This window comes from Vicia villosa, unplaced genomic scaffold (assembly GCF_029867415.1).
Source record: "Vicia villosa cultivar HV-30 ecotype Madison, WI unplaced genomic scaffold, Vvil1.0 ctg.000010F_1_1, whole genome shotgun sequence".
NCBI lineage: Eukaryota > Viridiplantae > Streptophyta > Magnoliopsida > Fabales > Fabaceae > Vicia > Vicia villosa.
In genome coordinates, this window is record NW_026704940.1 from 497,381 (window position 1) to 518,869 (window position 21,489).

At 35.3% G+C, this 21,489-nt stretch overlaps 1 protein-coding gene and 1 pseudogene across 1 annotated transcript; one reads left to right on the plus strand and one right to left on the minus strand.

Annotated features, from left to right (window-relative positions):
* Window positions 1-248: 248 nt before the first annotated feature.
* Window positions 249-17,545, minus strand: LOC131621680 (tubulin-folding cofactor D-like). The gene is made up of 17 exons (XM_058892710.1): window positions 17,270-17,545; window positions 16,623-17,170; window positions 15,882-15,984; window positions 14,052-14,228; window positions 13,145-13,330; window positions 11,746-11,862; window positions 11,195-11,299; window positions 10,807-10,977; window positions 10,495-10,710; window positions 7,816-8,014; window positions 3,885-4,090; window positions 3,535-3,759; window positions 2,878-3,453; window positions 2,521-2,799; window positions 1,674-1,718; window positions 813-998; window positions 249-642 (listed from the first exon to the last, which is right to left on the minus strand). The coding sequence occupies exons 1-17, from the start codon at window positions 17,468-17,470 to the stop codon at window positions 352-354; spliced, it is 3,831 nt and encodes a 1,276-aa protein (XP_058748693.1). The 5' UTR covers window positions 17,471-17,545; the 3' UTR covers window positions 249-351.
* Window positions 17,546-18,289: 744 nt separating this feature from the next.
* Window positions 18,290-21,150, plus strand: LOC131621629 (uncharacterized protein At2g29880-like; annotated as a pseudogene).
* The last annotated feature ends 339 nt before the right edge of the window (window positions 21,151-21,489 follow it).

Genomic DNA, 21,489 nt, shown 5'->3' on the forward strand with positions numbered 1-21,489 from the left:
AAGGAAAAATAGAGCAAAGTCGAAATTAGAAGGTGCGTTTTTGTTAAGGAAATTTCAGGCTAATGGATATACATGCACTTAGAGTGGAAGTAGTTAAATTTATTTATATTTTAGACTACAAAATATAAATTCTTGTTTGCTTATACATGTGAAAAAATAACTCTTGCGTCAGATTAAGAAAAAAATACCAAGTTATCAAACTTACTTTTAGAGTACAAATATCTTAATATCAATCACTTCACTTTAAATTCAATCTTAAATAATTTAATTTTACAAAATCAAGTCTAACAAAGACTACAAATTTGTCAAACATTCACTCACATGCTAAATCTAGGATTGCACCAACAAAAATCAGAACCCAGATGACTCAACTAAAGAGGAATATGTTGCATTTTCATCCAAGTTTTCAGGCTTCTTAGTAGCGGTTTTCCACGTTGTTCCATCACTATTTTTGTCAGATGGTCCCACCTCCAAACCAACCAACTCAAAAAATTCTAATTTTTGATGTTTTATTAAATTAATGTCATCATCCCAGCAAGTCTCAGAAATAATTTCAAGTGCTTTCTCTATCTTGTCTTCAGCCACAAGATTTCCATTTTGCAGGAGGACAAGGTAGACTTGTTCAGCTGAGGCTTTTCGAATCTGTTTAACAAGAGATAAAATATAATAAACTCAAGTATGAGAAGCCAAAAAGCAAGCAGAAAGAGTAAATTGTGAGCAGACCCTATCTGCTCTGCAAGTGATTGCTTTTAAGCAAAAAAAAACAGTGTGCTAAATCGTAATTCATGTGTTGATGAATATTTGAGAATCACCTTAGGGTAAGGATGACCAAGAAATGTAAGAAGTTCAGAAAAGGCCCTCGTATGGATTGGTTCCGGTACTGAAGCTATATAACCAAATATTGCAATACCAGTATACAACTTGGAGAAGTTTGCTGATCCGTTTAGTTCTATTGCCAGAGAATCCAAAACAGCAGCACAAAAAGTTGGAGTCTGAGCCTGAAATGACAAGTATATCATACGTGTTCTCAGGGAACAATTGCAAGTACATAAAAGATAAAATCAATAAATAGACACCACATATCTCATACTTGTGACTGACTTATGAGCAGTAAAAATGGCTCATATAGCTTGAGTCATCTGGATGACATGGGGAATGATGTACATAGGATGATGCTCATGGCAGTCCAAATTACTACTCATTTGTTCTTTGCCAGAACAAGGAAAAGTTTACAAAAATTGAAGGAGGTTTTCCACATGGAGTTTCTATACTTAGGGTTCAAGATGTCTGTATTATTAAAAACAGAAGTATATAGAAATTAGAATCTGTAGAAAGCTACCTTCTTATCCTACATATTTCCTTTCTAACTTTTAATTTATTTTGACTCAAGTATCAGGGGGAACTCAAAGTACATCTCTTGCCAGGGTATTTGACAACCAGACTAATGCAAAAATGGGCAACATGAAGAAAAGGAGTATCAGACAACCTAATAACAGGAAAGCAGTATATATATATATATATATATATATATATATATATATATATATATATATATATATATATATATATATATATATATATATATGTATATATATATATATATATATATATATATATATATATATATATATATATATATATATATATATATAACACAGAAAAGCAGGACTAACCTCCATATTAAGGAATATCTTCTTGCTGAGCAAACTCTCAATGGCCTGGAACACAATATAAGCTCATAAGTACATGAGAGAGCTCCATATAATATTAAGTGCAAATTTAATCACATGTATAGATTTTTTTTTCATAACAGAAGAGGCACGCAACAAGTATTATATACAGTAAAAAGAAAATAAATTAACATTTGACTTAAAAATAATAAGCAATGATTGGTGTTAAGGAGAGTGCTGACCAGGATTATCTGTGTTCAAAACATATAAATGACGAGGTATTTTTACTTTTAGAAAGCAGATCCTTCAACTACAATGGACTAGTCTTCCCTAGTAGCTAACTGAATGTAGCAAATTATGAAGGCTATAAAAGGTAAATCTTTAGGTTACATCTTAACTTCCTAATGAACATCGAACTAATTATCTTGGGAAGTCATTTGTGCAGCATAAAGCTTCTAGGTTAGTGGTGGCACAGTTACATTGAAAACCCTGTGATTTGATCAGATGCCTGGTCTGTTCAGACCCAAAAACTGGTTGATGGCCAATAGATGAGTCATGACTCACAGCAGAGATTGCTGGCGACCTGAGGGAGTCGCTGATGGCTATGGAGGTTCAACCCATGGATTTGCATGGTGGATGTTGATGGAGGTTCAACCCATGGATTTGCATGGTGGATGTTGATTTAAAGCATGGAACCAGCGCCTCTATAACATTCAGAATATTCTCCAATCCCCCATACCATACCAAGAAAAAGAAGAAAATAAAAATAGGTATAAAACAGAACCAGATCTTTTTCATGATCAGTTAATCGAAGCAAGAATAATAAAGCCCTATTTAGGAAAGGCAATACCTTTAAAGTGGGTACAATGACTCTGTCGCGTTTCCTGTATTGTTGGAGAACCCACAAAATATCAACTGATAGCATATACTCCCTGAGCGTTCTTGTATTAGGGTCTTTGGATTCAGTCCCTTCTAAATACTCTAACAGTGCCAAGAGTGATACCCTCTTCAAAGAATTCGGAGTATCTAGCAAATCACCCATAGATATGACTAAACCTGATACCACATCTCTGCTATAACAACCAAACTGAAGTAGCTGTACGAAGCGTGGGTAAGTGTGCGAAGGAACCTGGAATAAAATAATACTGTCTCAATAAAAAATCTATACTATCAACCTCAAGAAAGGATGAAAAATCTATAAACTTACAGCCCATTTGGCTTCTGCTTCCTTCGGAATTATTTCCTCTAACTTTTCCCGAAAGGGAATATATGGAATATAAATCATCTGGTTGTACAAAATTCTGTAGAGAACGCTTGCTGCAGCTGCTCTCAACTTATCCAACTTCTCCACAGCTTGCTTACAAATCCCTCCAACTAAAGTAGTAGCAAGATTTTCGTCGAATAATAAAAGCTCAGAATTTTTATTAAGCATACTATCAGTCAGAGGATTCGCTAAGGATTCAACTTCATTATCCTCTGATTTTACATACAAGCAACCTGACTTGTCGATCTTACAGAGCATATATGTACATTTTTCAAGGCCATCTAATGCAGCCTCACGAACCCAAGATCCTACATCACCTCTATTATCAACAGAATAGTCATCAAGAGCTTTAAATAAACTCCCCATCACCTCATTCTTTATAAAAATATACAGAGAAAAATCATTCTTAGTAAAAGAGGTAGATGTATTCTCTTTTCCACTGATTAATGTTTCACATACTGATACCAGCCCTTTGACAGCATTTACCCGTGCTTCAGCATCTCTTTCTTTAGGGTTTTTCTGCAATACGAAAGCATTTGGGTAACACAACAATTGAACCTGAGATAGTAGAGATGTAGAATATGCAACTGCTTAAAATACCTCAATTTTACAACAGCCACAAAGCTTCAAGAGCACATTTCTCCATTGATTGGCCAACAACTCATATGGAAAAACACCTATGGCCAATGGAGATCCTCTCCTTACCACTACATTGGGATCAGTCAGCATATTAAGATACTTTTCTGTCAAAACACTGGTACTTTTATCATCTGAATCTAGTAAGTATGCATAGAAAAAATGTTTCAGGCCTTTAACAGCAGCATTCTGTACATCAAAAGAGGATTTAACTTGTCAAATATATAATGGCCTAAAAATGGCATATGCAATAACATTAACCAAAAATTAAATAATTTATGCAAATTGCCGGTGTCAAAGGAATAGAATAGAACCTGTATCTGAGAATTAGGATGCCTCAAGTTCTCATTTAGAGTATCGAGTAAGCTTTTCTTTATTTTTTCCGTTAATGCCACTTTAGATATGGAGATGCATTCAATAAATCGAGAAACAGCTGCGCGCATTATTTCTCCCCCCTTTCCACGATAAAGACGTGCTTTCTCAATGGCAGGAACAACATTTGCAAGCTTTTTCTGTTTATCTGCCAATGACAAAGTTCAGCAAACTCATATCTTCGATCTTCGATAAAGATATGTTTTATCATGACAGTTAGTTGGGAAGATAAACCTGACTAAAAATTTATGTATATATTGATCTTTAATTTACAAGGCCGTGTATTTAATTCCCCAGTCCAAGGTTTCATTCATTTTCTTCTCATGCTAAGGAATGAAGTCAAATTATTCCAACAATTCTATTTCATAGGTTTCTTCCAAAAGTATTTCGTTTGAAATAAATGATATTCATTGAAAAGTAAGGTAAGTAAGATAAGTATTAGAGTAGAGAAGATAGAGAGAAGTTCACTGAGAATTCAATTGTATATTCTGTGAATTGAATTACAAGGAGTTAGCATTTATATAGACATGCTAATCCTACACCCGTATGTACATAGTAGTCCTACACCTCATAATAACTAACATTTAGTTAGTTATTATGATGTGGGAAAAGTAGTTACTAGATGCTAATTGAACAAACAGCTTTCCTGATAAGAAGTAAGGGGGAGAGAGAAAGAATGAAAATAGTGTTCTCACTATTCTGAATAATTTGTGTAATTGTATGCATAAGTAGAATGGTCAATAAGCCCCAAACTCCCAAGCCCCTTAATTATGGGCCCCTTCATTATTTTGGAAAGAAAAGAAGTTGTTGGAGAAAAAAAGTTAAAAAATGTATTTTTTGAGGAAAAAAATAAATAAATAAGTTGGGGCCTGTGGGCCTGTCTTAGATTTGGGGGCTTTAAGTATTAGGGGCTTATTAAAGTGGAGGGTTTTTGGCCCCCTAAGCATGTGGGCTGGAGTCAAGTTTTGAAGGACTCGATAAATTGACAGATGTATGCATAAAATAAGACTAAGGTTCCAAGTGTATATCAGTGTAAGCCTGACCCACAGTTCAATAGTCCTATAAGGTTCCAAGTGTACATTATGTCATTAATAAGTTCCAGCAGCTGAAGAAACAATTTAGTTTCGCACCAACATGTGTGTGAAACTGAAATAGGTTGCTCTACTTGGAAATCACACCTCTTCAATTTCTGAACATGTGCATAAATTATAGACTAGGCATGCAAGGCTTGTATAACAGAAATAGAATGATAGAATCCATAATATTGATGTTGGGCTGGGTCCATGTAGGCCCACTAATTGGGAAGTTTAGTCTAGGAGAAAGGTTAGTGGGGACAAGCAGTTACTTAGGGAGTGCTATATATATGCACATGGGTAGTGGTATTGAGGGGCAGAGAAGTGTTTTATTTCAATTAGGAGTTATTACTCTGGTAGGAGCAGTTTGCTCTGGTGGTTACAATTGTATTTCTTTTTCCATTTCTTCAATTCAATCAAAAACTATCCCATTTATTATATCAATTTCTTGGGTTTCTATCATTGGTCCGACCTGCCGGATTCATCGAGAGGAGCCAGTGAATTTGTGATTAATGCCACCAAAAATGTCTGAGAGAGTGGATGAATTGGAGGATCGAGTTGCGTCAATGGAAGAAGCGTTTGATGCGAGAGTGTCGACATTGGAGGAAACGTTTCGCCAAACGCTTGCTGATTTTCGTCTCACTTTGGTGGAAGAATTCGCGAAGATTCGACGGGAGCCTGAAAAACCACAACCTGTTGTGGGGGAAACGGTGTCGGAGTATCGGATGGCGGTGAAGAAGGTGGAGTTACCTTCATTTGACGGTGAGGATCCTGTTGGATGGATAACGCGTGCAGAAACGTATTTCGATGTACAAGGAACGGCGGAGGAAGTGAAGGTTCGATTGGCTAAGATAAGCATGGAAGGAGCAACAATCCACTGGTACAATCTCTTGCGAGAAACAGAGGAAAATCTGACATGGGAGAAACTGAAACAAGCATTGATTGATAGGTACGGAGGGAGACAGAGTGATAATCCATTTGAGGAACTAAAGGATTTGCAGCAAGAAGGAAGCGTTGAGGACTACATCAGTGCATTCGAGTATATTTCTTCTCAAGTGAGAAGGTTGCCGGAGGAGCAATACTTGGGGTATTTTCTTGGAGGACTCAAACCAGAGCTTCGATTGAAGGTAAGAACTTTCAACCCCCATTCACGGTTGCAGGCGATGAAATTAGCGCGTGATGTGGAAGATGAATTACGTGGGAAGTTGCTGCCTCGAAACAGCAAAGGTCGTTTTGCGAAAGCAGGAAGAGAAATGGATAATGGGCTTAAGTTTAAAACTCAACAGGGGTCAAATGATGACGCAGGCCCTACAAAAGATAAATTTGGATATGATCCATTGCTGAGAACCCAATTGCAAACGGGTCAATCCAATTTGAATCTTAATCAGAATTCTGCAATGCGAACGAGCAGAGAGGGTACACGACGAGACAACCATGGTGATCGGAACAGAGGTGTCAAGCATCTACCATATTCTGAATTAATGGATCGCAAGGCAAAAGGACTTTGTTTCCGTTGTGGAGAGCGCTATACTCCTCTCCATCAATGTGCGGAAAAACAATTGAGGTTGGTGATCATGGGTGATGATGAAGCTGTAAACGACAACGGCGAAGTTATGGCAATCGAACTGCAAGAAGGAGAAGTGCAAGCAGCAGTGGACTGTAAGATGATGGCAGTGTGCAATCCCGAACTGGGAGGTAGAGTTCAAGTTCCTTTTTCTGCTCCATTGCAACTTGTCGGAATGGTGAAGGGGGTGGTTGTAACGGTTATGATTGATACCGGAGCTAGTCATAATTTCATCTCTCCTCAAATGACAACATTGTTACAACTATATGTAGATAAAAGTAAGGGAGCGTGTGTTAAATTGGGGAATGGTAATCGTACTACTGCTGTGGGAAAAAGTGAAGGAATGGAAATTCAGTTTGAGAAATTTTCTACTAAGGTGGAAGCTTATGTCTTAGAATTAGAAGACATTGATATTGTTTTGGGAGTGAATTGGCTGCAAGGATTAGGTAAGGTGAACTTTGATTGGAAAGAAAGAGCCATTAGCTTTTCTTGGAAAAATGAAGTAAAAAAATTGCAGGAAACTGCATTTAAAAATAAGCAACTTGAAAGGGAGATGCAAATGGACAAGGCTATTATCAACCCTCTGTACAACAGTATGCAAACAAAAGAATATGCAGGAAAAAGACTGGAGGAAAGCCTTATTATGCAGCCACAACTTAACATAGCCACCATGAGTATTGTGCAGCCAAGAAAAGTCACAAGGTGGGAGGGAAGCAAAGAAATTATCAGCTGGGGAAGTGAAAATCAGTTGCTGAATCATTGTCCTTATGATAGCCTTGAGGACAAGGCTCATTTTGTAGGAGAGGATAGTGATAGAATCCATAATATTGATGTTGGGCTGGGTCCATGTAGGCCCACTAATTGGGAAGTTTAGTCTAGGAGAAAGGTTAGTGGGGACAAGCAGTTACTTAGGGAGTGCTATATATATGCACATGGGTAGTGGTATTGAGGGGCAGAGAAGTGTTTTATTTCAATTAGGAGTTATTACTCTGGTAGGAGCAGTTTGCTCTGGTGGTTACAATTGTATTTCTTTTTCCATTTCTTCAATTCAATCAAAAACTATCCCATTTATTATATCAATTTCTTGGGTTTCTATCATAGAACAACATACAGAAAATGAAATTCAACAATAGCTGCCTCTTCTTTTGCTTTTTTTGCAAAGTTTTAATAGAATAAAATTGTTTCACTTCCATTACTAACAGGAAACAGCATAATCAAAAATTGTGAAATGACAACCTGAAGGAAGAGCATAATCGCATTGATGTAAAGCAAAAACAAGTTCCCCGGTTGCCAACGTTGCACCATGGCGCATGCACAAATCAGATGAAAGAGTACAAGGAACTAGCTTTTCCATAACAGCACTTGCAAAATATGGAGGATCATATTTTACAAGTAAGGAAAGGGCCTCTGCAGAAAGTTCTCGCAAGCTTTTATCCTAAAGATGTAATTTTCAAGTCAATTCTCTCAAAATATATCAAGAAAATTGAATATCAGGAAGCAGCAAAATAACCATAAACTGTTGGTAAATATCATAATATAGATAAAGTTATGCCAGAAAAGTACATCAGAAGGGAGGGAATCATGAGATTAAAAAGTAACAAACAGTAGATAAATTAAGCAGAAAAAGTACATCACATGAGAGGGAATCATGAGATTAAAGAGTAACAAACAGTTGAAAATAATCAAACTTAAAAATGTTAGACCATCCTATTTAGCCATGTTAGCTTAAGAGTTAAAAACCTCCATCGCAAAATAGTCTCTCTCTCTCTGTTACCAGTGAATTGTGAATTGTTGTGAGTATAGGTGTCAAAAAAGCCCCACATGACCAAGTCAGCCCCTTATTTTTAGGCCCTTTATTGAAAGAGTATTTTCTTGACCCTGGCCCCCTAATGATATTATTTTGTAGAGGGCTTAAGGCCCTATTTTTTTTAGAATTATTTTTTTATGAAAATAAATTTTGAAAATAACTTTTCCCAATTTTTTTTCTGAAAACAAAAAAAAATTGTAAGATCATCGAAAAAAATTCTTTTTTTTCTTCTGAAAACAAAAAGAAGAAGTATTCTGATTCTGAGGGCCTTTCCTTATTTTGGGGCTAATTTTTTCTCAAAATTTTGGGAGCCTTTAATATTAGGCCTCAGTTTTAAAAAGCCCCATAAATTGACAGCTCTAGTTGTGAGCCATTGTCAGGAAAGTTTGATGATCTGGTGTGCCATTCGAAAATGAGCAGAGTCTTGCAAAGGAGCTGGAGTGAGATTATTTGAAACTGGTTCAATGAGAGCATTCTCTTTTTTCTTTTCAAGACGCAATTCATGAGTGGCAGGCATAGATTCAACTCAAATTCATCTAAAGAGCAAGGACCAGACTAGTTGATTACTACAGAGACTAGAGTCATACGCTACAGGTAAGTAAGGCTTCAAGAATGATCTTGAATTTTCAGGATAAGAAACTGGAGCGCCAATCGGGAGAAGCAGGAAAGCAAGGGTGCGAACTCAGAGGAGAAACATGGATATGCTGTTATTTGATTTCCCTTGGATTTGGTAATCCAACATAGATCAGATCTCAGCACTGAAACATTTCTTCATCAGACTGTGCAAATAATTGTAAATTTCTTCTGGTACCTGCCACAAATGGCAATCTGCAACCACTCATGATTGTCAAGAACCAGATAGGGAGAAAAGAAACATTGTTATGATCAACAAATCATACTGTTCCTATTCTGTATAACAGTTTCAGCCTGGCCATCAAATTCAAACAAGAAACATGGTAAATTATTAGAAAGGATGACATAGAGTTGTAGCTCGTGACCTCAAATGATGCCTTTGATCTGTTGCATCCATCGCAGGAACTTTGTATGGATGTACTTCAATGGAATCGGATGCAAAAAGGTAATTGGCACATTGGGAAAAATGCACTATGAGCTATCAGATATGAGAGGATTTAAGGAAGTGGTCCTTTCACCCAAAATAAAAAACTAGCTCATAGTACAGTGTTAAGATTCATAAAGTGGGGAAATGGAGGAAAGTGAGATTAAGTTTGAGAGTAAATCTGTAAAAGAGTTTGTATATTCTGATTATAATGAATGCACTGGTAGAGGAGAGCATTTATACTGTTAGATTAAGTTGCAACTATAGTAATCAGTTGAACTGATCTCAAACAAAATTACTTTGATCTACTGGACCAATTTAAAGCTAGCAGCAGCAAGTGGGTTTCTGCTTATGCAGGCCCAAATAAGAAAAGTTAACAGTAAGTCTAATAGACTATAAATCAGAAACATAAAGTAGAGAGGTAAAGTGAAACAACATATATCTAATAAGCCGTGCATAACACATAGCAAATACATACATAATGAATAACTCGTTTTATTCGTCCTTTTAAACCTGAAAGATTTTTAAAAATTAACAATAAATCTACGAAGAAAATTTTCTATTGTGAAATACATATGCCATGATATAGGTGATTTGTGTTAGAATTTTTGAAAAACATCTGTTCACATCATTATTTTATCATAAAATATTGTAAAGTATTGTAGATTTAAACTCTCGTATTAATTTCAATATTTGCTTATGAATCATGGTCTATATCCTTATTTAATTAGGATTAGAAGTCTGATATTAGTATAAATAAGAATTAGTGTTTTGTATTTTGTAACACCACCCAACACCTCAATGTAAATATTATACTATTTTAAGTATTCCATTTCCTCCATTTATACATCTACAGGACGAAACCCTATGACCCCAACAATCCTCACAAAAGCTGAGCTTCTATCCTATTCAGCAGCCATAATATCAGCCAGAATGCTACACAAACTTCATTCAGAAAGTGCCACAAATCCATAATGCAAGGGCAATTAGGGTCAATATGGTAGCAATAGAATTGGTAAGAGAGAGGGAGAAAGATTTTATTGGAGTTTACCCAGTGACAAATTTTTCTGCCCAGCAGGTCGCTCACAAATGGAATAAGATATCCTTCGTATCGAGCAATGGAGATGGCAACATGAAGATAAGAGTTAACTCTAGAAGAAAGTGAAAAATAATCTGCAGTATTAACGATGTCAATGCCATGCGGATAATTTCCTTGTCTTCCAACATTCTCCTGAAAAGCAGCTGCGGCTGCTCTTCTGCAGTTAACCTAATTATCACAGGTCAGTTAGACATTCTATTTCCAAAGGAGCAAAACATTCTAAAATAAAGCATGTTGTGAGAAGGGCATAAAAGATATAAGGACCTCACGATCATAGCATGCCACTGTTAAGAGGTGTGGAGCAAGTTCCTCTAAAATGTTTCTCATATCTGAGCGATAATATGCACGTCCAAATGCCCAGCATACATATGCAGCAGCATCACGCACATTAGACCCTACACTGTGTGGACCTCTTCGAACATCGTAATGCAGTGCCTGATAAAAAAAAAATGCTAATTATTTCCTTTGTCATGTAGCAGTTATCTCCAAAAAAATGTTGTTGATCTCCGATTCTCCCTAGTGTTGGATATAGGCTTCAAAATAAATAAAGTACTTTGAACAAATAAATAACTATAAGCAGAAAAATGAAATAGTCTGAAGGCCCAAATTCTACATCTATAAGCCTATCAATGGATATAGTTTGTAATACCACCTGCACAACAACGGGAACAACTTTGGGAAGACTAGTGGGTAAGAGCAAGCCTCTACGAGCAAGTTCAGCCAAAGCTAAGCAGCCTCCATGCCATGAACATTCGCCCTGAAAAAAACATTAAATTTGAGCTATAAAATTGGAAGTCTGGAACGGAGCAATGATAGAACACCAAATAAATTTAATGTTTAATTAGGGCTTACTATGATCAAACTCAAACAGAATTTTACACAAAATCAACCAGGACGCTTCATGAAAATCTTACAGATAATACTCTCCAAAGTCCAAACTACCAAATACACATACCTAACTGCTATGTAACTCAATAACTATAGAACTGCCTACATAGCTTCCACATGGGAAGAGTTCTACATCCTACACCTTCTTTTGGAATATGCCTTCCCAATAAGAGGCTTATTGGTTTTTCGAGTCCTATCAGACTAGTTAACATAGCAAAAAAAAAACTACTGCAATACTTGTAGAAACCTAGGTGAATATGAATTTAATTATTAAATTCTGATGGTCGGGAACATGTATAAACAAAAGTTCCATACCTCACCAGGTGAAAACAGCGCCAAAACAGAGGATAAAACCTCCTCGGAAAGGGAAGATGTCAAAAGTGAAGTTATGCGACCAATACCTTTCCCTGCAGACCAACGTACAACAGTGTCCTACAATCCAATGCCAAGATTTATTTAGCAAGAGAAATAAAACTATACTAGATGAAGGAAACATGTCAGCTTAAGTTGCTCTGAATGAATTCACGAGATGTTTAAACAACTATATATCATAAATAATTGTGTGTCTGTCACCAGCACATTTGGCAGTTCACTTCAAATTTCCTACAAACCCCCCTTGGCATTCAGGTTAGCTAAAGGAAAGAAAAACTGGTAAGGAATGATGTGCAAATCAAGGATGTATTAATACTTAATAAAGGGGGATTGATTTTGGGTGGTATCTTAGAGTAATTAGTTAACACTGAGACAACTGTCTCACATAAGATAAAAGGTGGTTGCTACAGCTCAGTCTTATTGATTGCCGATGATTGACCATGGCGGAAGGCCAAAAATCAATTATTTTAAGCCAGTCATATCAATCATAAAATGCCATGGAACTGCCATCCTTCAGAAATTGGCTGTGACGGATGTCAGAAAATCTGTCGTGGCCAATATTTGAAAACAATGCTACAAAGAACATGTGATTGGGTTTTGGAAATATACAAAGAACATGCATAATTCATAAAACTCTTCCAAAGTTGTATTGAAACAAAATAATTGATTAAACTGAAAGATAATCATATGGCAGGAGTATGTCAGAGAATCACAAGGTTCAAACTATGTCAACAGTGCTCTAGTAATATGTCAGAGAACCACTCATCTAAATAAATTATGTAGTTAAGTGCCTTTGGCTTATTTGGATAGAGCAGTGCTATTTCACCCAACAACCAACGTTACAATCTACTAAACAAATCACAAAAGGAATGTTCAGGATCTAAGGAAACCGGCAATGGTACAATATAAAGCGCCCTACAACACAGAACCAAATCAGGAGGAAACATTTGCTATGTGATAGACTTATCCATCTGGGTAACTCAAATATGTCAGAGTCAGGGCTGACTAACATTGGAGTAATATGTGAGTCCTTTATATTCAACAGTGTTTAACCAAGCCTGTTAGTCGGTTGTCTCGGTTCAGTAACATCATACATATCATCATTATTTCACATCTCATGTCAGTTCATATGACAAATGAACATCATCAACAGAGTAATTAGTAATTAATTACAGCTTTCAATAGCTTACAAGACTTTTTTATACAATCCATTTACAGAAAGGCCAAGCTATCTGCTTCCTTTCAGTTGTATAATCATTGAGATGGACTTAGACTCCTGAGATACTTAGTACTAAGGTGAAACACAAAATTCACAATTAAGAATCTCACCCTTTAGACATACCATATCCCTCAAACCAGATAACAACATCTCAATGATCTCTTCAACATTTTCTGGAACATCCATATCTTCATCTTCGGCCTCATCTGTAAGTTCAATTGAGTTGGAGCAATTGTCGTTCACACCCAAATCAGACTGATTAGCTTTACTGGATGTATTCAAAGAAATATTTAGTTTGGCGGTTCTTCCCTGCATGGTATACATAGAATTGTCAAGGGAAAAAAATGGTGGCAAACATTAAGCTTCTACATTTGTTTATAATTAATCACCAACAATGTACAACTGTCCTCCTAAAAAGTAAGCTATAATGTCATTTCATCAGTTACCCATTATTTAGAAACACTTGGGAGAATCTATAAAAAAATATTAACACTCATGATGACTGATGAGAACCAAACAATGGAGTAAAAATTTATGTAGCTGAGACAGTTACTTTTATCAAGGGCTCAAATCAAATAACTAAGTTTTAAGAAGTTTATGTCTGAAGCTTAGTTCAATTCAACTAAGTGACTCAGGCCTGTAACATGATAAACATACTTTCATTCATAGTAGCTCAAACTTTTAAGAGAACAGAGTACGGCCGTGGCCAAATTGCTGAAGGGATCTTTGAGTTCAACTCTTCACATTTCCAATATCAATAATCTCTCCAAAATCATCCATCCAGTTTTGTTTCAAGTTCTACATCAAGTTCTTAACTTGCAGTAGAAGCATTGATTATTTAGTTGGCATAACAAGCATTGTTGGATAATGCATATAACTATAGCTAATTATTGATAGTGACTTAAATGCCAGCTCAAAGTAGAAATAAACAAAACATGGACAATTATACTTGCAATTAGGCATACACAAAAAAAAGTATCTTCAAACAAGATATAAGATCCCATCGAACTTGAATTACAGAAAAGCTAACCGTATAACGCCATGAGGGTAATCGATGAGGAAGGGAAGCAAGCCCAATCCTTTGGGTTAACTTCATCAAATACTTGCGAAGCAATGGATTTCGAGCCGCAATTGAGGACTTGTACAACAACGAAGTGTCATTCCAAACGACAGGAATTACATCAAGCAAGAGATTCCGACTGCCTGCCTGCTTATATATTTATGCTGTAAAAGTTAGAATCGTTAAAGGCAACAACAATTTTTAGTTATGATTGCTCTGAGTGAATATTTAACAAAGCAAAATGTGATGACTTGCCTCCTCGAGCTAGCTGAAACATTCAATCAATTTGAAGCATAATGTTTGACTCATTCTTAGTTTGTATCTACTTGCATGAAAACCTATCACTCCCTTCGTTTCACAATGAGTGTCAAAATGAATGTCACGTTCACTTTTAAAGGTATAATTAATTCTTTTTTTCAATTCTACCCAGTAATTATTACTGTGTACACTACTTTCAAAAATCACATTTCACTTGGTATTGATGATCGAAAGAACACACCAATGGTTAATAGGGTTAGTTTAGTATAAGTGATGTTTTTTGACAACTTATTTGTGGGTAAAAAACCTTAAACAACGCCCATTTTGAAACAAAGGGAGTATTAATTATCCATCTGTAACATTATCAGTTTTAAGTTAGGAAGGAGAAAAGAAAGAAAAAGAAAAAATAACTCAGATTCTATTAAGGATGCAAAATAAAATACTAAGCCAATAGTATTATTTATACTAATAATAGATTCCTAATCCTAGTTAAATTTAAAGCAAGGAACAAATAACTTCATATAGATAAGACAAAAGTTAAAGGAATTAAGATAAGGTTCTTAACAAAAAGACCCCTAAACATAAGGTAACAAACTTTCCTTAAAAATAAATAACATAATTAACCTCATCTATAATGCATCATAGTCCTGAAGCACGGGTACTTCTAAAATGGTGGAGTACCCACACCGGGTATGTGCCCGTACTGGGTACACGTACCGTACTTGTGATACTTGATTTTTTTTCTCATTATTCTGTTTCAAGTAAAATTTGTAGTTTTCTCATATATGATATATTAGTATAATATTTTCCATATTTTAGTATCTTTGTTACTATATCTTAAACATAATTTTTTACTTTTTAAACTTTTACTTTGATGTTGTTTTAAATTGAAAAAATTTGTTCTCTAGTGATACATTAGAGAAAAAAATCTTTTTTTTATTGTCATACTCGTACCTTCATTTTCTTTTAAATGTTGTATCTCGTACCAATACTTGCACATGGTACCGGGTACCATGCATACCTATGCATCATAGCATCATACTCTCCATCTAAATAAATATTTTGTTGATATTCTAATACTCCCTCTCAAGGTTAATTTTACTAAGCTTAAAGCCTGTTACAAATGATCACTTTGAATAAAAAAGAAGCTAACAAAACTATATAAAACAAACTCCATCAAACATGGCTGAAAAAATACTTAGGGATATGGTAGATAAGTCAAACAGGTGAGTATCTTTAGAAAGATAACTCAAAAAGGCAGCTGCTATAATAAAAAGCCAAACAGAAATTCAAACAGCTGTAATATTTAAGAGACTGGAAACTTTGAAATTGAAATTAAGGCCAATGATTACGGATGCTAACGAGATAAAATTATCATGAATTAAAGTCAGATAATAATGAAGTAATCATGAATTATCATTAAATAACATGAATCATCCATGTGTTTCATTATCTCCCTCAACAGAATTTTATAGAAATTCTAACTTAAAAAATGGTGAAAAACACTTGGACCCGGTGGTGTAAATGAAAGTTAAAACAAACCTTGAAAATAGCAGCCAGTGCTTCAATGGTCCCGAGTACTTCGAAATGCTGGAGTACATCTGCAGTTACAGAAGTCATGACCTCGTGTGTCCACTCAACAAAGCTGAAGCAAAGAGAAAAGTCAGTTTATCCAGCAACTGTAGGGTGATTCAGTTCTTAGATTTAGCATGATGGTTAGTGAAACAATAGCCTCTATGCAACACAAATGCGGGCATGAATACTAGCCCAAACATGCCTAAAAGTGATAGCACTTAACTGCTGTAATTTGTGAACTAGTACCAATTAAAACAAACTATTTAAGATATCTAATAAAAACTTTTCTTCTATTTGTAAACATAAGTGGAAAAGCCAAGAATCAATTAACGATTTGAGCTAGGCTTTAATCGAAATAAAATTATCCATACATCGTGACACAAACAGTTAAAGCAAGGATATATAAAGCTTGAGCTAACATTAAGAGGGTGTTAGAATAAAAAACTCAATTGAGCATTAATCATTTGAAAGCCTATGTAAAAGCTATTTCTACAATCAAAAGAAGAGGGACACCAACACAAAATGAAGTCTCGGTAAACTTTTATATATGCTATCTTAGAGACCATACTAAAATAAGATGAGAGCAGCTCCCAGGCATGTAGTAAGTTACTCTAGTAAGCTCTTTTAAAAAATTGTGCTTATACTAATAAATTCAAATAAACTCTTCCAAACAAGTTCTAAATAAGCTATTAAAGTTATTGAATAAACCTAGTAAAAGCTTTTGGCATATCTGGACGAGTAAGTAGCCTCGAGAGTACTAATCCAGCCATAGAATGCATAGGCCCGGCAGCCGAGAGATAATCCTTACAGAACCCTATTATCCTCAACACAAGAGGTACAAGCTCAAACTCCCTTACATTATCACTGCTTGCAATGCTAGAATCAACACTAGATATATCAAAAGGAACCAGCACAAGTATATAAAGCCACAACAACATCACGCATTTAGCTTCATTTTCTCCTGCACTTTCCTCTCTCAATGATGAAACTGAATTCCTCGAACGACACTTTTCAAGCAGAGATACCGCAAGTTCGAGATCAGAAACTTGATGAGGAAAGAATCTAATCACTGATTTGTATCCACAGACATGGACTAGTGAATACACAACGATGCAAATTGGATTAACTATTTCGAGAATTTCGTCGGAAACTACACCGAGTTCAATTGTTCGTGAACGAATAATGTTCATCAATGGCGGAACTATGCTTTCTAGGTAAGGTTCTAGAAGTTGTCCTTGCTCTTGATACTTATCCATCTGCAAACAAAAATCGGGATCCAAGCAAGGTTATGAACAAATAACCGCGCGATAATCGAAGTCGATTAATAGAGAAAGAGATTAGGGATAGTAGAATACGATGGATCTGATTTTGTGAACGACTGGAGGATCGGAGACGCGAGCATTGGAAACGGTGTCGTCGATGAATGCTTTGACGAGGTTCCATTCTTGAAGGAAGTGCTTTTTGAGAACTTTTTCCTTGGAATCGTACTCGTCGTCTTCTCCTTGATTCATCGCCGTCGCCGTCGATACTACTGTTTCGTCAATCGGTTGTTCCATCTTCTGAAACCACCAACTCCTTACTCAGTTACACTACTGTTCTGCAAAAAAACAGAAAATGGCTAGTATTGTTATTCGCGCCTCGGGTTTAAAATTAAAACCCTCTGTCAATCAAATTAAAATGTGTTTAATGTTCATTTGTAAAAATCAAGAGATACTATTAATAATTAATAATCTGATTTAAATATTTTTACCAATCGTTAGTGGGTACAGTGGTGATTGGCGCTGGACTTGGTAAGGAGAATCACGGTTAGATTTTTAGAAAAATCGGTATTTGAATTTAACTTCGTTAATATTTGTAAATTAAACAGATGGTATTAGATACTAACATAGGCGACGCCAGCGCCCGGCGGCCTAGGGCAGTTGCCCGGGCTCTTCCTTATCTCGCCTGAACTTCAAAATCTCACCGCATTGGTCTCTCTCACTCAAGAAATCGAAAAGATCATAGTCAATCGTCTCTCGGATCGTCACGAATTCTCTTCTTCTATTTCTTTCACTTTTAAGTTTGATTTTTGATGCAGAATCGTTGTTGTGATTTTGTGGTTTATGAATCGGTGAAGAATTGTTGTTGAATTTATAGTTTCGTACTATGCACACCAAATGTTCGATGAAATGCGTGAACCATGTTCTTTTGTTTTTCTTTCATAGGTAAGAGATTCTCTTGTCATTATGGTCTTAAATTTTAATCTTCATTAGAATTACACTTATTTATGAGCAATAGGCTATAAAAAAATGAAAAGCGATTGGGTTGTGTATATTTGTCAGAAAATGGAGAGACTTTGATATATGATATTAAAAAAAGGCGAATGGCTTCTAGAAATGGCATCATCTCCTTCTTCTTTCACTACCAACAAAGTGAACATTTTACTTCCTTTCGTGTTTCATTCATCTATCGCTAGCATCCTGTTGTTAATTGCACAGTTTATGCACTCATTAACACTTAACAATGATTTTCCTCAATGTATAAGATTATTTGAAAGCACGTTTATGATTTCTATTGTATTGGCAGGGATTTAGCTTGGTCCTTGTGCAGCACAAGGAAAAGGACTGTCTTGTTGCATTTGGGGGATCGAAAAAGAGGCATCAAATCAGGTTTAACAAATGTTAAAGAACATGTATGATTATGAATTTTCTTTTAGTTGAACTTTTAGGTTTCAACCTATTTTTCTTGGTTGTGATAGGTTGAAGTGTTGAAAATAGACTACCACCAAAGGTTCAAGTTCTATACTTGAAGAACATTCATCATCCATTCAACATAGAAATGACTCTTCCCGGCATTTCTTCGACTCTATTGTTAGACAAAATCTAGTTTCTGCAATAAAGGTAAGGTTTACTTCAAAATGTTTGTAGGGTAACAGTCAATTATAGTTTGTGCCCAAGCTGTATAATTTTTCTGGCTTCGCCACTGGATACTAATCTAGTTATAATATCAAACTAAGAGAAAATAGAACGATATTACTTATGGGTGTGTTTGAATTAGCGGTTGACAAAATTGATTCTAACAGAATTGAGTTAGAGAGAATTGATTTTATTGTAATTGAGCTTATCAAAATTAATTTATGTTTGGTTACATTTATATAAAAGTGAGTTGAACTATAAATTTGAGTGTAAAAATCATCTAGAATTAATTTTGAAGGCAGAAGTTACCAATTCTAGCTTCAAGTAAAATCAATTTTGGAGACATAATCAATTCTACTTTTACATGAACAAACATCTTAAAATCACTTAGTCTGTGTTTGGTTACACGTTTGAAAGCACCAAAATCAATTTTGGTCCCTTAAAATAAATTCCAGCATGTTTGGCTTTTTGAAACTTCCTGCCGCGAACGTACGTTTCCTTGTTCAAAATTGCTTTTCCTCCTCACAGCAGCTTTGATTCCCGTCAATTTCTCTTTTGCCCTTGGATTTAATAACATTAATAACTTTCATCACCTACCTCATAATTCTCATCAATTTATCAATCAGAATTTCCTTTCAACCTGATCTTTACCAACCTCATTACTCCATATCAATAAATTCTAATTTCCATTTCAGTGTTGGGAAGTTATGGGTTGCAGAATATACCTACTTTTATTCCTTATTTTTGTTAAATTTTTATCATATTAATTCACATATTAATGCTAAAGTTATTACAAACTTCTTTATATAGGTTAGCTCATCACTCACCTTCTTCATTCAAAAACACATTAGTTGGAAGAGAAGTTTGCAAATTATCAGATTTTTGTTGTGTTTGATATCTCAAGGTATGCTCAAATGCTCCATTTTTCTATTTACTTGGTTGTGATAATAATGCATATGTGGTGTTTGATGAAATGTTTGAATAGACACTGTTGTTTTTTGTTTTTTTCTTTAACAAGAGTTATTGCTTCACTATTTTGTTTGTTATTATACTTGGTCTATATTCATATAAGCTACTATTTTATAATGGTTTTGCTAAGATTGTATGCATATAGGGTTAATATTTGAGTATATATTTATTTAACTTTGTCCATATAGAATGATATCTATTTGTGTGGATCTTCCCACAAATAATGGAAGGGCGCAATAGAAAACTAAAGCTTTTTCGGATCACAAATCAACTAAAAACTTTGTCAAAGTATGATTTGATCAAGTTTCCAAGGGAGAACATGTTGGTACAAGCTTTACAAAAAAAGGATGGAAAGAGATAATTTCTCGATTTCATGATTTAACCATAAGGAAGTATGAAAAAACACAACTAATAAGTAGGTATGATAGTCTTAGAAAGGATTGGCGTGCATGGTATAACTTATTCGGAAAAGAAACTGGAATAGGGTGGGATCATGTGAATAATATTGTTGTAGCACCGGATGAGTGGTGGGAGAGTAAATTGCTGGTATGTTATAAGAAAAATTTGTTGTTTCGTAACACCTAGGTATGTATGTTTGTTGGTGTTTGTTATTTGATGATGAGTTATGAACATGCAGGAAAATCCTCTTTATGAAAAATTTAGGAACAAAGGGCTTCCATTTGCCAATGAATTAACCATACTTTTCAAGGATGTGGTGGCTAATGGAGAGTACACATGGACATTGTATTGGGGCGTATTTCCAAGTGGGGTTGATAACGATGATAATGATGTATATTGCTCATGCTTAGATAATATTGGCATAGAGATATAAGAAGGATCTGATGATAGTGAAGATGCCAGTGTTGGAGCAGCAATCGAATTTGCAAATATTGAACTCAACTCTTCACAAAAAACAGATGCCCAAAAGAGTGGTGAGAAGAGGAAAAAAGTTTTTTTAATAAGCAATTTGGACCTAGCGCGTTTCGAACCTGAGACCTTGAGAGGAGCACACTCTCAAGAAGACCTAAGCGTTTCACCGCTAGATCACACACACGCACACGAGGGCTGATAAAACCATAAAGAAAAAATTGAGTGCCTCTTCAAAGATTGTTGAAGTTGTTAGTCTAATTGTAGAGACTTGTTGTTCTCGCAATGATGTTGCGGGAAATGCATCTATTCGTGAAGTGATGGTTGAGCTTTAGAATATTAATGAAGTTTCTAATGATCTTGTGTGGCATGCAAAATGTTGTCAATTAATGATGTTTAAGCCAGCAAGGAAGATTTTCATTTCTTTGCAAGGTTCAGAGGAGAAAAGGTTGAATTGGCTAAGGCATGCAGCAGTTGATAACCCTTTGCCATTCATGAATATGTAATTTGGAAATGTTGTAAACTATGAAGTATTAGGAAGCAAATTAAGAAGTACTAGGAAGTATTAGAAAGTCAATTAAGAAGTGTTAGGAAGTATTAGGAAGTAAATTAAGAAGTGTTAGGAAGTATTAGGAAGTCAATTAAGAAATGCTAGGAATTATGAAGTACTAAACTTTTGTTGTGTTTATATATGTACTCATTTTTTAATGTTCTGATGTAGTTTAATTGACCATATAGTTATATATTTTGACAGAATTTGTGTAGTTTAATTTTCTGGTGTAGTTTAACTTATATGATGCAGAATTGAGAAAGAATATATTTTGGCATATAGTTATATAGAGATA